This window comes from Montipora capricornis, chromosome 6 (assembly GCF_036669925.1).
Source record: "Montipora capricornis isolate CH-2021 chromosome 6, ASM3666992v2, whole genome shotgun sequence".
NCBI lineage: Eukaryota > Metazoa > Cnidaria > Anthozoa > Scleractinia > Acroporidae > Montipora > Montipora capricornis.
In genome coordinates this window covers 47991492-48006491 of record NC_090888.1, presented here as the reverse complement: position 1 = coordinate 48006491, position 15000 = coordinate 47991492, and the positions used below count along the sequence as shown (strand labels likewise).

General features: G+C 35.9%; 2 protein-coding genes across 7 annotated transcripts in view; one reads left to right on the top strand and one right to left on the bottom strand.

Annotated features, from left to right (window-relative positions):
* Positions 1-1447, top strand: part of LOC138052316 (uncharacterized) — a 9756-nt gene extending 8309 nt beyond the window's left edge. The window contains exon 7 of the mRNA XM_068898724.1: positions 101-1447. Within this exon, the coding sequence (XP_068754825.1) occupies positions 101-215 (115 nt within the window). The 3' untranslated portion in view covers positions 216-1447. The remainder of the gene's footprint in view (positions 1-100) is intronic.
* Positions 646-15000, bottom strand: part of LOC138052315 (histone deacetylase 8-like) — an 18749-nt gene continuing 4394 nt past the window's right edge. The window contains exons 4-12 of one of the 6 annotated variants that reach the window (XM_068898720.1): positions 14018-14159; positions 13789-13901; positions 12957-13034; positions 12561-12669; positions 9397-9569; positions 8168-8262; positions 2938-3043; positions 1607-1657; positions 1136-1273 (exon numbers count right to left, since the gene is read on the bottom strand). In XM_068898720.1, coding sequence (XP_068754821.1) covers positions 1617-1657; positions 2938-3043; positions 8168-8262; positions 9397-9569; positions 12561-12669; positions 12957-13034; positions 13789-13901; positions 14018-14159 — 857 coding nt within the window. In that variant the 3' untranslated portion in view covers positions 1136-1273; positions 1607-1616. Of the gene's footprint in view, positions 1743-2937; positions 3044-5808; positions 5846-7760; positions 7884-8167; positions 8263-9396; positions 9570-12560; positions 12670-12956; positions 13035-13788; positions 13902-14017; positions 14160-15000 lie in introns of those variants that run through there. The other 5 variants (XR_011133042.1, XM_068898721.1, XM_068898719.1 and 2 more) reach the window with 5 other exon arrangements.

The window sequence follows — 15000 nt, the reverse complement described above, 5'->3', positions numbered from 1 at the left end:
GTTAAACAAAACCATTGATTAAATTCAGCATGTTTGTGAAGAGTTAATGTTGTAAAAACTTAACTATTCTAATTGTTTGTTGTCTTATTTACCGTTTTAGAGTACCATTTGAGGAGAAAGAGAAAGTAAAGGTTAAGAGACAGGAAATAGAGGACGTTAAAGATCTTGATAATTGGCGGCCAGCTGACCCTTTAATACCCACCATGCAGATGTAAATTGAATAATTTTATGTACATAAATTAGATAACAGATTATAGCAAGAAGTGTTCAGTGCAAGTGTTATTTATTTGCAATTTTCTAATCTCAACTTCAACAGTGAGGAACTTTATCCTCCAGCAAGATGGATCTATTGCAAACCCTTCATTTTAACCCCTCACTTCAAATATTTATTATTTGAGTCAGTTTAAAATCTTGCACTTTGTAACATAGAAAAATGACATTTTCTCAAGTACAGCCTACTATTTAAAAAATGACTGAAAAAAAAAAACTGGACGGTCAATGTCATAGAACAACTTTTGTAATTTTTAGCCTAAATGCTAGTGGTAAGCCTGAAAAGCAGATGCATGACATATTTTTCCACATACAATTCAATGCTTCAAATAGTTTATGGATGTATATATATATATAGACCGGTAAATGACAAGATACTGTGCAACAAGATTTTTAATCAGAAAGTTTTTTTTTTTTACATGTACGTTGAAAACTTGCAACAATGTGAAACTCAATTTTTTTACAAAGATAATATTGGAAACTCCAAGGCACATATGTAACGTTGTTTCTATACTTTTTTGGTCCAAACTTTGGGACTTAATTTTTATAATAAAAGTACACCAACTTGAAACCCCCAAAAACTGGCTCAAATAAATTTTCACTTTGTTCGGGGTACTTTCCCCATTTTTGTTTTGTAGAAAACAACTTTTGTTCAATCCCAAAACTTTCTGTGTTAGCTATAGAGTTATGACGTCAATTGAAGAAATATTTAAATTGATATCCACTACATCTCAGTGGAAAGTGAAGTACCTCATCCAATTTGAAACCTTCTTAGTACAGTTTACAAGTAATTTTGCTGTCAAGTCAGAAGTCATGTGACTATCAAAACACAATAAATACACGTAGTGTAAAGGTATGACAATTTCAACATCTGTTTCTCTCACTTCTGTGGTGTTTTCCCAATTATGTGATAAACAGTTTCCTGAACTGACGTCACTTTCCCCATTTTTGTTGATTGTCAGACTTGAACCAAAATGGTGTCTTTGTTGTGGAATCTAATTTACTGCAGTTGAAAACAATAATGTTATTAATTGTAGAAATTCAAGGATTTAAGCAAACAAAAATAATTTAGAGATTTGGGTGCACCTTACTGTAGTTCACACAACTTTTGTGGGGGTGAAAAACAAGTATTGAACTCTTTTTTTTTCAATAAAATATTTTTTTTCTCAAAAAAAAATCAATTAAATTACTTGTGTCTTCTTTTGGAAATGACTTTTTTACAAATTCTTTCTTTGCAATAATAATCTAAAAAATATCATAATAGTACCTCAAGAAAAAAAGCACAGAACAAGGAACTTAACATTTTTTAGTGACTTCAGAGGTACAGTTTGCTTACATGTAGATGCTCAATTCCATGTGAAGTGATTTGTGAATGCCAAAGCCAACCCTAATTGACAAAAACATTAACAAGAATAGGCATGTTTCATGGTCACAATGTTAATTCACATGTCACACAATCTTCTTGATGTTTCCTGCAAGAATTAATAATTTCATTTACCAAATTAAAGTAAATTTCAACTGATTACATGTATATCTGCATTTTGTGTTTATAACAAAAAAAGAACAAAATGGTAGTCACAAATGAACAACAGTATGAACTATTATAGTCTACACTACATGTACTGTACATGTAGGTATGAAATACACAGTCAGACAGCAGCAACATGAAAATGAAAGGAATACTGGTACTCCCATTAAAAATAATAAGTATTATTTTCAATGGGAGTATTAAGCTAAAGGTACAAGCATATTCAGAGCTACTAGTACCTTATTATTTATTTTAATAATGTCAGGGCACCTCAGAATCTGCTCTGGTAAAGGTAAAGTAAAGGTAAAGTCACTTTATTTAACGTCGGTAGTTCCTTCAGCTACGAGGCTGGTATCAATGGAAGCCGACGGTGCGCCCTTTACCCCCCTCCCTCTGTCAGTGCTCCGTTTTACGGGTATTTAAAGCTATAGCTACACGGATCAGAGGAAAGTCGAAACAGACGTTGAAGTCACCGAGGATCGAACCGGGGACCTCTCGCTCCGAAAGCCGCGCACTAGCCATCTGAGCCACGACTGCTCCTTTTTTTAAACTTTACAAAGAGTTTCAATTTGCCTTTCTAACTGCTTTCTGGGAATAAAAAATGGGAGTTATCATCTGAATTAGCTTTTAAACATCTCCAAAATTTACAAGATTATTTCAATGTTCAAATTGGCTTGACTCCTTAGATTGCACACTGAGCAGTGCCAGAGAAAACAGGGATACCATATCTTATTTCCCAGCAGGGAGGTCCATATTGCAAAAAACTGTGACCTACATGTAGGTCTTGAAAATGCACCGAGGGCAGGTTTTTCAGCACCTAGTTTTTTGCTACATTGTATTTGGATCACCCTTAGGAGGATGATGATAATTACAATAATTGCACCGGCATCACAGAGGTCATGAGTTTGAATCCATTGAAGCCTCCTGAATTTTTCAGGTGTCTAAGAGACAATATTACTAAAATTGTCCAGATACGTGTGAGGATCACTTTAGAATCTACATTTCATGAATAGTAATGATGATGATAATATAAATAATAATACTAATTATTATTATTATTATTATTATTATTATTATTATTATTATTATTATTATTATTATTATTATTATTATTATTATTATTATTATTATTTATATACCTAATAGAGTGTTGAAGAGATTGATAAGGTCCTCTTTGCTGTTCATATCCTGTCTTCTGCTAGGTGGAACATCAAGCTGGTAGTCAGGTCCATAAGCCAAAAAGTTCTGTAACATAAGTTGGAAAAAAAAATGAAGAAGTGTTTAAATGTAGATACATGTACTGAGTAAGTAGATTTTTTTTTTTCATTTTACCAGTTTTAGCACTCCCTTCAATTGCACTGTGGTTGGTTACTCTTACGTTCTGGTCGATCACTTCTTTCCAAGTCGACCACTCGTGGAATATGCTTTTCAGGAACTGAGGCCAAATACCTCTAAATACAATTTGCAAATTAACTTTTGTTTTTTGACAAGTAAATATTTCATCTGGCTTTCAAAGAATACTACCCCGTGAGCAGAGTCTCTTTCGATCTTCCTAGATAAGTCGGGTCCTCTTCCCAACTTATCTTGGAAGATTGAAAGAGACTCTGCTCACAGGGTAGCAGAATACTTACAACATCTACAAATCAATACATGTATATTTAAACTAGAGAAGGACAATACAACCACAAAGAAACAAAGAACAGCAAAGAAATGGGAACCGCTATTACATGTACATGTACTTTAAAAAACAGCCCCTTGTTCTCCAACTGTACAGGTATCCCATCTTGTAGAGTATAATAACTGGTCACTCATCTCAAAACCATTAGCTCTTCTTTTCTACTACCGGTATTTTGTAAACATATTCCATGTGTGTGTGTGTGTGTACATGAGTGTGGGGAGTGGGGGTTGCGGTACTTGTGTGTCAAAAACATGAAAAACAAATTGCAAATATTGTAAGGTAATTTCCCTGGTACAGTAAGTTATTGTAACACTTACTTCTATGGCATTCTTTGTTTAATAATCATGGTAAAAAACGTCTCACAGAGTTATACTGTTATGTGAGACAGGGCATACTGTCCTATACCAATTGAAGGGAAATTACAAAGGAAACACTGCTCTTTCTCCTCAGTTACATGTACATCTATTTTACAATTCTGAATTGGTCCTGCTGGGGTTCAAATCCAAACTCCCTCAAAAAAGTGCACTCTTCACTGAGCCAGCTGGTCTGTGGCACATATCTACTGTCACTCATAAGGCAGCAGATAAAAATACCACAGAGATGATGCTGATGACATTTAAATAGTCTAGCCCTTTTCCCCTTTTATTGGGTGATGTTAACTGAGTACAAAAAATAACATTTATAGTAAGAAAGGAAAAAACTCAGACGAACAAGGGAGGAAAAAAGGTGTTTTATCTAACAGGGCAGAGTTCCAACAGGACACATGGACCAGGTGGCACCCATGCCAGCTAATTGCTAAAACATGAACAACAATAACAATAATAATTTTATAATAAACTTCAAAAATAAAGATTTACAGAGAACAAAAAATGCTACATCAGCTAAATAAACACAGGACATACAATGTACATGTACTTAAATTGATAAGGTATTAGTCTAAAAAATAACGTGACAAACCAAATATTCAAGTTCAAAGTGATTATGAAACAAACTGCAACCAGATATTTAGTTGGTATTAAAATCAAGAATTAATAATAAATCTCCTCCAGAAAGACTCCTTTATTGTTTGGCACACCTTCAAAAAATGCTGCCAATTCAGGAGATCAGCGAGTGTTGATGAATTGGAGCAAAGGTTTTACATAATTATCTGAAATGACTACCGTTCAAGCATTTTCAGATGACATTATCTCAAATAACAAAGGCAGTACCTACTCAGTTAATTAAAGTGCTACTATGACCAAAACATTTCTGTGGATTTAAAAACTATGTTAACTAAACACTAAGTGACCCAAGTTTTAAGCCTTGATTTACTTAATTAATTAATTAATTAAGAAGACACCTGTTTATCTTAACTGGAATTTTTCTATTTAATGGTCTGCAATTACTAATTTTAAAATCTTGAGAGCTGGATCAAGGAGAAAATGACATCAATGACTCACTAGTTTACTGTAAGAATTCAATGCATGTGTATACTTCTGAATTAATATGCAGCACAGGAGTTTTGGACTTTCAGGCTTTTAAAATTGTGTTTTGCACATAATTATAATAAGCTGCATTTCCAAGCTGAAATTATAAGCCAGTGAGTAAATGATGTCACTTTACACCAGATCCAACCCTGAGGTCCAATCGGTCAGTTTTGAACGTGATCAATAATGGCAAACCAAAATGAAATCCAAAACTTAGTAAACAGCTTTTGGATAAAAATCAAAGCTCAAAATTTTGCCAGTCAGGTGTTAAGCAAATGTACACACTTTCAAAATCTGAAGAAAAAAAAGTATGTGATTTTCAGTCATGGATACGCAAAGCATATAAGCAACTACCGCTAGGGGTCAGAATATGCAAAATTGTCACTCACTCAGATGTACACTAATCGATAAGCAATGATTTTTTTTTAAGATATGCCAATTCGCGTTTCACTTTCCGAAGTAATGCTGCAACATAACACATTGAAAATTAATTAATATTTCTACTTTTCTGCATTCCGATGGGATAGATACTCGTTGCCGTCAGCATGTGTTGCTGAGCCATTGCTCAGTGGAAGATTAAAGGTGTCACTGTGCTATGGTGGTGGAAAATTGAAGGCAGTGTGGCCGAGTGGTAAGGGCCCGTGCCTTGATATCCGGAGACGCCGCGTTCAAGACTGCATTCTGACCACTCGCTGAATTTGTTTCAGGTAGTCCCTGGTTCAATTTCCTGCCCTAAATAATAAAGTTACATTACTTCCCTTTCATCTGTGTGTGTTTATTTGTCATCAGTTTTCTCAAAAAATTCCCCCAATGCCAGTGAAGGTCCATTTTTGCTGTTGATGTTTCATTCCACCCCATACTCTTCCATTTTGTTAAAACTCTGCTGACACATGCAAATGCAGACTACGAATAAAGCATACATACATATTGCCCATGTTAAAGGTTTGTGATAGTGGAAAGTCAACAGAGGGTCAACAATACTGTATGAGGCTTCTTCAAGTTAAGAAAATTGTTAAAAAAGTGAATTATAACCCAGTTAATTAAGTCATTGCACTTGTATTGTCTTGTATCCAATGGGAATCTTATAAAACACCAGCCTTCACATTCTACAAAAGTGAGTAAATCTGCCTTGAATGATACTGTGTCACTATATCAGTCCACAATAAAGCTAAAGAGGATGAGCCAACTAGCAAGAAAAGAAAAATATACAAATTTCAAAGAGCAGGGTTAAATGAATTCAAGTAGCTAGAGTGGGATTCAAAGAAAGAATTGATGAGCTCCAGATACTGTTTAGCTTTCCCTGTGCATTCATCTTCATCGTTAGACAATGGTTCCCTGCTAGCAGAGGTCTGTTTTCTTCTGTGTTCACTGGGCTGATGAGTACGGGAAAAGAGACCTCTGCCACGGGTTGAAAGCATGTGCAGCGGTTACTTAGCAACCGAATCCTCAGGAGATGCTTCAAGTTTGTGTAGGCTCACTTAACAACAGCCGGAATTACTGTAAAGGAATGCGCGAGACATAGCGGCCTATGACGACGACGTCAAATGCGCAGGATTTATTTCTGTCACTTGGTGACCTGATGGAATCATTGAAGTACACGTCTATTAGCAACTATGAAGTTGTGTATCTATTCCAGTTTTCAAATATATTTTGTTTGGTTACAAGTGTACATTGAAAAGAAAATACATGATGAGAACTTTTCTGTTATCACGAATGTCCTTTAACAGGACGACAACATGTAATAATATGTTGTTGAAATTGAGAGGTCAAGTTGATTTAAAAACCACAACAATTTTAAGGCTGTCTCAAACAAAAAGTAAGTCAGCCTTAGTTAAAACAACAAACACAGGATTAAAATAAAATACAAAAAACTGAAGATGACATAATAATGTCTTAAGTTCTGATTTTCTGTTGGAACAGGTATTCCCAGTGGTTTTATAAGCTGTGCTCCTAAGATTTTCTGCTGTGTGCCTAAAATTTTGGCAGTGCGCCTAGAAATATACACTCAGTAGCACAAGTGCTCCCAAAGCCAAAAATACACTTTGAGCCCTGCTTTTAGCTTGTTGTAACTTACTGTAATCTGTTTATTTTCTTTCTTTTTCTTTGTATGTGTGGCAAAGAAATCAAAATAAACAAATAAACCTCTCGATAGCTGTGTTTGCAAAGTTGAGAAATATCCAGCTGTTTCTGGTATCATCTTCTTGTGTGTGTAGTTGAACAGTGAAGCATTCATTTTCAATAAGAATTCACTCTTTCCTAGCTGAATGGCTATCCTCTGGTACTTCACACATGCAGGCTTTTAACAACCTAGGCTTGTAAAAAGGTTTAACTCATGGACCCCTGAGAGTGAGACTTCATAGATTTTGCTCTGTCTAATGCCAGATGACTTTACTCGTCAATAGGGGCGTCCTAGTGCGTTTGAGGTGTGAATGGGTTAAAGGAGCCAAAAATACTGGTTGGCGATTATTTTCCCCTTGCTCTTTTGCATCTATAAAATATAACTAAATACAGCTGTTTCATGATCTGTTCCAGACTTTGTGAAAAGGTCTCAAACTCATTAATAATTCATAAGCCAAAAACAAAAGAAATCACTACCGTGAAGGAAGTTTGGATATGTGGTCTTAATTAGCATAAAATTTCGCCAACTTTGATCCCAAACATCTCTTAAAATACTGATGCCTTTGAGAAGCAAAGAAGGAGTGTTTCATCAGATATCCAACCACCTCAAAATTGGTTAAAAAACTCAGCCTTCGGCCTCGTTTTTCAACTCGCTTCTCTGTGTTTGGATATCCGATGAAACACTCCTTCTCGTGTTTAATATATTACTTGAAAAATTTTGGAAACAATCCTTGTTTTTACCTATTGCAAAGTGACGCAGTCATAGCTGTTTACATAGTTGAGGACCCTTCAGATATTTAAAAGTGACCTACTGTAGTGTAGCCTGCCAACGATAACACATTCTTTTTAGATAAAAATCAAACACAAATTCAGTCAGTATTCCCTAACAAGATCAGAAACCAACTGATTGCAACAGAACTCCCATTTTGTAAGCAATGTATGGATCCGCGACTTCTTCATAGTTTTCCTTTGACTTGTTAATCATACAGTAGTGGCACCAAGAGTAATAGCTTGGCCAGGGATTTCAAACCACACCCTTACTTTGACAGATAGACATCTCTAATCCCACTGGGCAATATCCTTGGGAAGCAAATGTGTGGTACTTACCTCATGTTCTGGGATGTCGGAAGAGAGTGACTGATTGAGAACTATGCTCGTCAAGTATGTCCAACACCTTGCTGCATTTTTTACATTGTATCCTCCTGATTACAAGAAAGAAGCCTTGAAGTTTAAAACCAATTAATGCATTTTCTACTGCAAGACAGCCAAAACAGTCGACACAGGGACAACAAAATCAGAGCAAGATTTACCAGCTGGTTTATTACAAATAAAACAAAAGTATGCAAGAAGAACAGGAACTAGTAACGCTGTACTTGTTGATGCCAACTGAATCAACGGAAGGTCTTGATGAGCTAAATGAAGCTTACTCAGAGTAGATGCAAGGAAATTATGAGTACAATAAATTATTCTAAACCTATCAAGGGTATCTAACAACCCAAGAAGTAAACACAGGATTTTCCTAAGATAAATGGGTGTAAGATATCTTGTACCTCCCCAAAAAAGGATTGGTATTTAAGGGAAACAAGAAACATGTACTGTAGTTGAGCAAAAGGTGTGTTATGAAATTTTACAATTTAAGAAAAACACATGAAATGTAAGGTGAATCAAATTGTGAAGTAAAGTTAAAGTAATAAATTTACTTAAAACGACTTACTTAAAGTGACCTTAAATTGTCACAATACAATATTAATTTTTTTAAAATTTGATAACGTACATGTACATCCCATTCTACTTTGGTGCTCAGTAACCTTCCTTTGAGGCTTAAGAGTTGAGTTTGCTTTAATGCAAACTTAACTCGTCAAAAGTTCAATAAAGTAGAATTATTTGTTGTCAAAGGCAACAGCTTCATTGAAGGTCACTAAACAAATGATACAATGTAAAATGGAGAGGGCAAAACAGAGTCAAGAAACAATTGCGGAGGACCAGGTACCCAAAGGAGACAGGGGGAAGTCATACTGTACTCTAATTGGGTATGACTTAGCCCTTTCAGTCCGACCTATAAGAGTGAGACTTAAAGTTTTTATTCTGATGCCAGACAATTTACTCATAGATGGGCTGCTTCAGGGATGAATGGGTTATGAAGTAAAAGAAAAATGCATACATTAAAATTCATCCTCTTGTTCAATTCATGCCCTGTCTTCTGAAATTGCACATGCTTTAATGGATCAACGAAGAAACTTCCCTTATACTGTGTAAGAAACTGTCACCCTCGTTGCACATAGGCTTATTAATACTAAATCAAGTCGGTTGGTCAAAAACAGATATTGTAATTTCACCTCCACCTAGTAGCAAAAGTGGTAGATTCCAGTCCATGAGGCGTTTAACACATTCTCCGATACCATGCTGGGTGAGGTTAAAAGAGGCCATGGGATCACCAGCTAAAGTATCAACTCCACATTGACAAACTACAGCTTTGGGCTTGAACTTCAGCTTTACCTCTGACAATACCCTGTAAAAAATACAAGTGCAAAGTTGCTTCTTATTCTTGCAGATCTCAAGAGGTATCACTGAAATTTACAGAGCCATTTCCTACAGTAAATGAGAAAGCACATCTTTTTTCTTTTCCTATGCTTGTGTTTGTAAATTTAGGGAAATACTTTGCCCAATAATTTTTTATACATGTACGTGCAGCTTAATTAATTAAATTAGTGTATGACAGGATGGGCGCATTTCAAATTGCCCCTGGCCTAGACAAACCTGACAGAAAAAAACACTGGCAAATAACTGAATTACCTATGCTACAAAGTAACATGAATTCATGCCATAACCTGATTTAAAGCCAACCTTACAAATACAAATGCTGCCCTGATATATTTGATGGCAGCACTCACATAAACACTGCAGTGGCACTTATATTCCAAACAATCTAGACTAAATGGGTTGGTTAGTACCCACTTGGAGTAAAGACACACTTGGAGTCAAGCAATCTGCTGCCTGCGAGGGGTTCATCAAAAATGTGTGTCAGCATCCACCCTCATGAATGTTATCGAAACGAAGCCATGAAACAGTGAAACAAAAGACTGAAACATCATATGTGATCCCACCATACATTGAATAATAACCAACAAAGGTTGGATTTTGAGATTACATTATCATTTTAAACCTAACTAGGCTTTTAAGCCTAGCCTTCATGTAATTAAAATTACATGTACATGTACACGTATTCTGTGACTATGATGTACTGTATGCTTATTGCTGGCCTATCTGGCAATTCAGTAAATACTGCAAAGGTGTAGCGCAAACAAGTCTCTATCTATCTACATGTATCTATCTATCTATCTATCTATCTTATTTAGTTATTTAAAGGATCTCCAAAGTCTCTGAAGTTTTCCTTATTGACCATAAACAAAGCAGCCATACTAATCACCCTTCCTTGAAGTGTTCAGGACTGCACTGTGAAGCACACAGCTCAATTAAAAAGGCATATGTACACTGTAAGGTATTGTTAGCATCCGCTACAGCTGTACACAGTCTGTGTAACTCAGCCCAGGTATTAAGCCCCGACCAGCAGGACTTACATGTAAATTCAGTGAACAGGCGGCAACTCATAGTTTCTGTTGGCCAATTTATGCATCTGAGTGCCAATCAACAATCACCAGTTTGTAATAACTAAAGCAGGTTGGGGTCTTTAAATCGAGACGGTTAGTACAGTACTGTTGTGAAGACAATAAAGAACAAAAACTTGCCAGTTGCCTTTAATACAATCTGGATTTCAGTCTGGCTATTAAGTGGACCCTAAGATACTGTATCCTACACAGTACAATTAAGTACATGTATAATACCAGGCTATGCTTGACACCAATAATTAATTAACAACCCAATAATAATAATAATAATAATAATAATAATAATAATAATTATAATCATTTTATAACCCACTGACTCCTGGGAGTGGTCAGAATTACCGTATTTACCCGTGTATAATACTCACTTTTTTCCTGCTAAAACAGCTCCGCAAATTGAGATGCGTATTATACACCGAATCCATTGTTTTAGACATGTGTCCCTCATTAGCATATAAACGAAGACACATTGGTTTTGGATTGAAAAGTAAAAGGCTTAACCAAGAGTTAAAAATTTAGATCCACTAATAAATTAACCTTCCTGTTTAAATGAATAACTGAACAACATAACCTTCACTTTTGAGCGATTATAACTGAAACATCAAAATGGCCAAAAAAAAAACTCAACGGAGTTTACAATGCCGGTCTGATAAATAACGCTCGTTAATTTTGCTGTTATATTATAAAAATTTGCAAAGAACACAACTATGTACCCACTACAGATCCCCACTACATGTTACTGGAAATATGGACAAAACGCCACTGATCTTCGATATGCCGCCGAACCGAACGGATCAACATTACACCGCAGAGAAGAACTGTCACGACGGGAAATGAGAAGAATCACGCAACTGTTTTGTTGGTGTGTGCTGGTGATGGATTAAAATTAAGACTAATGGTGATTTTCAAGAGGAAAACGGTGCCTAAAGTTGAAAACAAGCACAGGGTTATCACCGACGCCCAAGAGAAAGGCCGAATGAAGAGTTTGGCGTGCTCCATGTGGTGGACTGGGGAGACAAAGAAGCCTGCTTGTTTATGCTTTCGAAGCTCGTGTGACGGAAAGCATGAAAGCAGCATTTGCAGATAAAACACCGAATAATTTAGCAGTAATTCTTGGCAGATTGAACTCAGTTCTGCAGCCCCTTAATGTTTCTTTAAGTAAACCACGTAAAGATGGGGTTAGGAAGACGTGGATGGCGGATGGAATCGATGGCCACCAAAACAAGCCCTCAGAAGAAATCATCGCTCTGTGGATCGCTGTTGCATTTAAACATGATATCCTGAAGAGATGATTGAGTCGAATTTTGTTAAATATGGAGTAGTAAGAAAACCTTGATGATACACAAGATGATCTTGTGGACAGACAACAAGATGATCTTGTCGATGACGACTCTTGTGCGAGAGAAGTGCTGTTTGATCGTGACTACGAGTTAGAGTTTATATGAAGGTTTCAGTTTTTAAACACTTTACATAGGCTTATTTACTTTACTGTTGTAAGTTGCGAAACAAATTTTCTTATCCAGGAAATGGATTTTTTTCACGCTAGTTTTGCATGAACAATTTCTCTGTTTTCTGCTTGAACTTTTTTTTTCAAAATGCAGTCCAAAATTGGGGTGCGTATAAAACACGGGCGTGTATTATACACAGGTAAATATGGGTAGATTTTACTCTGTTTAATGCCACACGATTTTACTCGTCAATGGGATGCGGTTTTGGGGTTAAAAGGTTAATTATTACTATTTTGACTGGACTGACAGGCTATCATTGCAATGTCTTGAAGAGAGTTTGATCACAAGTGACAGAGCTGTTTTGACCTGCAATTGGCCATAGGTAACCAGGTATTGACAACAAGTACAAACAAGAGTGTTTCACTATACCTGGAAAAAATCTGTACAAAAGGTTTATCTGTAATTCCATCTTTAAGAGGCACATTGACAGTGTAGTACCTTCCTTTCCCTTCACCAACATCCATATATGATCCAGTCCCTGGCCAGATAATCAATCAATGATAGATTTAACGTTTTCATACAGATGTCCTTTATCAAAAGGATACCACCAAAAATTTCAAGATCACAAATTAATGTCTTACATGTACTTTTGTTTGAAATTTTCATGCAAATGCTTTATGTTCCTGCAGCAGAAATTCTAGCTATTGAAATATTAAATTTTGTGAAATCTTTGCTTAAAAATCTAAATGACAACATGTAGGAAGCTGTCATGTAGTTTACAAAAATAATAATAATAAATAATATAAATAAAATAAATAATATTACCTGGAAAAAATCCAGGGGAGAATTTATGAAATGATACAGACATCACTTTTGATGTGAATGAAAATGCATTTTCAACACCTAGAAATAAATGAAAGTAAACAACAAAATATTTCATCATTCAGTCAATTTATGGTGTTAACTTCACGATAATTGCACTTTTACTAGTTTCTTCAGTAATGTACTGTTATTTCATAAGTTAATGTCGTTGCTAAAATAACAATGAAATAGATTAGCTCATAGACTAAGAGCATTAATTTTTCCACGAAAAATAATTTAGTTACACTTTTCAGCACTATATGTCAAAGGCCCAACCAATTAATGGACCTATATATTCATGATGGCCACCATGTTGGATTTGCTATTATCATGCAAATTAGCTACACACTTCTGAGGGGGCAAACAACACAAGTTCAAGCGGTTATAACAAACATCTTAGCCACACAGATGATTTGTTTTATGGTCATTGAATGTTTCTCACCTAAGTAGTAAAATAGAATGATTACACAAGTTACTTCAATGTTTGTTTTAATGAAAAATGAGCAGATAACAAAGAAGGCAATCAAAGATATAAAATTATTATAAAAGGTACTTAATTCTAAATCTAAAATGTACTTTTAGCAATGTTATTTCAATATTTCTACGAGCTGTTTTACCGCAATTTGCCTTTTTTCCAGCATAACACATGACTAATTTGCACGACAATTTGAAAACCGACGTGACAGCTATCATGAGTAAGGCCTATTTCAATCAAGTCTTAACTTGGGCAACATGCATTTTCTCTCAGTCTGTGACCACACACTGAGGGTGATTCACTGTGACGAAAAATACTCACCATCTCCATGGTGAAGGTCAATATCAATGTAGAGGACTCGATCAAACTTCTCTCGTAACTTGAGAATTCCCAGTACAACATCATTGACATAGCAGAATCCAGCAGCTTCATCCCTAACATCATTGAAAGACCAAAATTACTCAAAGCTTAATACCATAATGGCCAGAGCTTGTCAATAAAACATGCTGCTCATGCATGCCATGGACATGTTTATATTTGGATATTCCACCTGTGTGCATGGTGCCAGCCTCCTTCCCAATTGATTGCTATATTACACTCCTGTCTATTCAGTAGCTCTGCTGCAGTCAGTGTACCTCCAGCGATGATGGATACACAGTTGAACAACTCATCAAATACTGGACAGTCAAAGCCTAAAACAAAATATTCAAAATGCAAAGTAATGATACCAATTTATATGAGAGTACAATGTACATGTATTAATGAAATGCATGATTGCCCTTCTCACCCCAACTCTACCCTCATTCTAAACCTGCATCAAAGTCTGCATGAAAATCCTCAGATTCCCACCAAATTAAAAAATTAATTAATAGTCAGTAGTAAGTACCATTAGATTATATTTATAGTTTCACTGCAGGGCTCGAAATTGCGACCAATGTACAGTCCCATTTGCGACTTGTGTTCACCTTTGCTCTTTCGAAACAAAAGGGTGCTAGTTTCGAAAACGACGACCTAACACCTCGAAAACGAAGACCTCGAAAATGCTTGAAAACCAAGACCTCGAAAACGTAGAAAAAAAGGGAAAATTAAGGTTAATTCAAATGTTATTTTTGAAGAGTTAATCCATCGTAATGCCGGAATGCCGGCTAACCGGGCTGAGATTTTTCCATGTAATCGCAAACTTGATTTTTGGTGTATTTCTCAGACGTGCCGCGATCTCGGCTAAACGAACCAGCCCGGCTCATGTAATCGCGGCCCCTTAGATCTGCTTAGGACTAACTCTTCAAAAATAACGTTTGAATTAACCTCAATTGTACGTTTTTCGAGTGGGTCTTCGTTTTCGAGGGCTCAGGTCTTCGGTCTTCGGTCTTCGTTTTCGGTGTCTTTGTTTTCGTAACTACCACAAAAGGGTTAGCAGTTCCCACTTCGCTGCTAGTTTTGCGAAAATAAACAAAGAAATGACAAAATTATTTTGTTTCTCACCGTGAACTTTCTTTCAATCTGAAGATAGCGTCATTGTAGCGTAATTTAGCT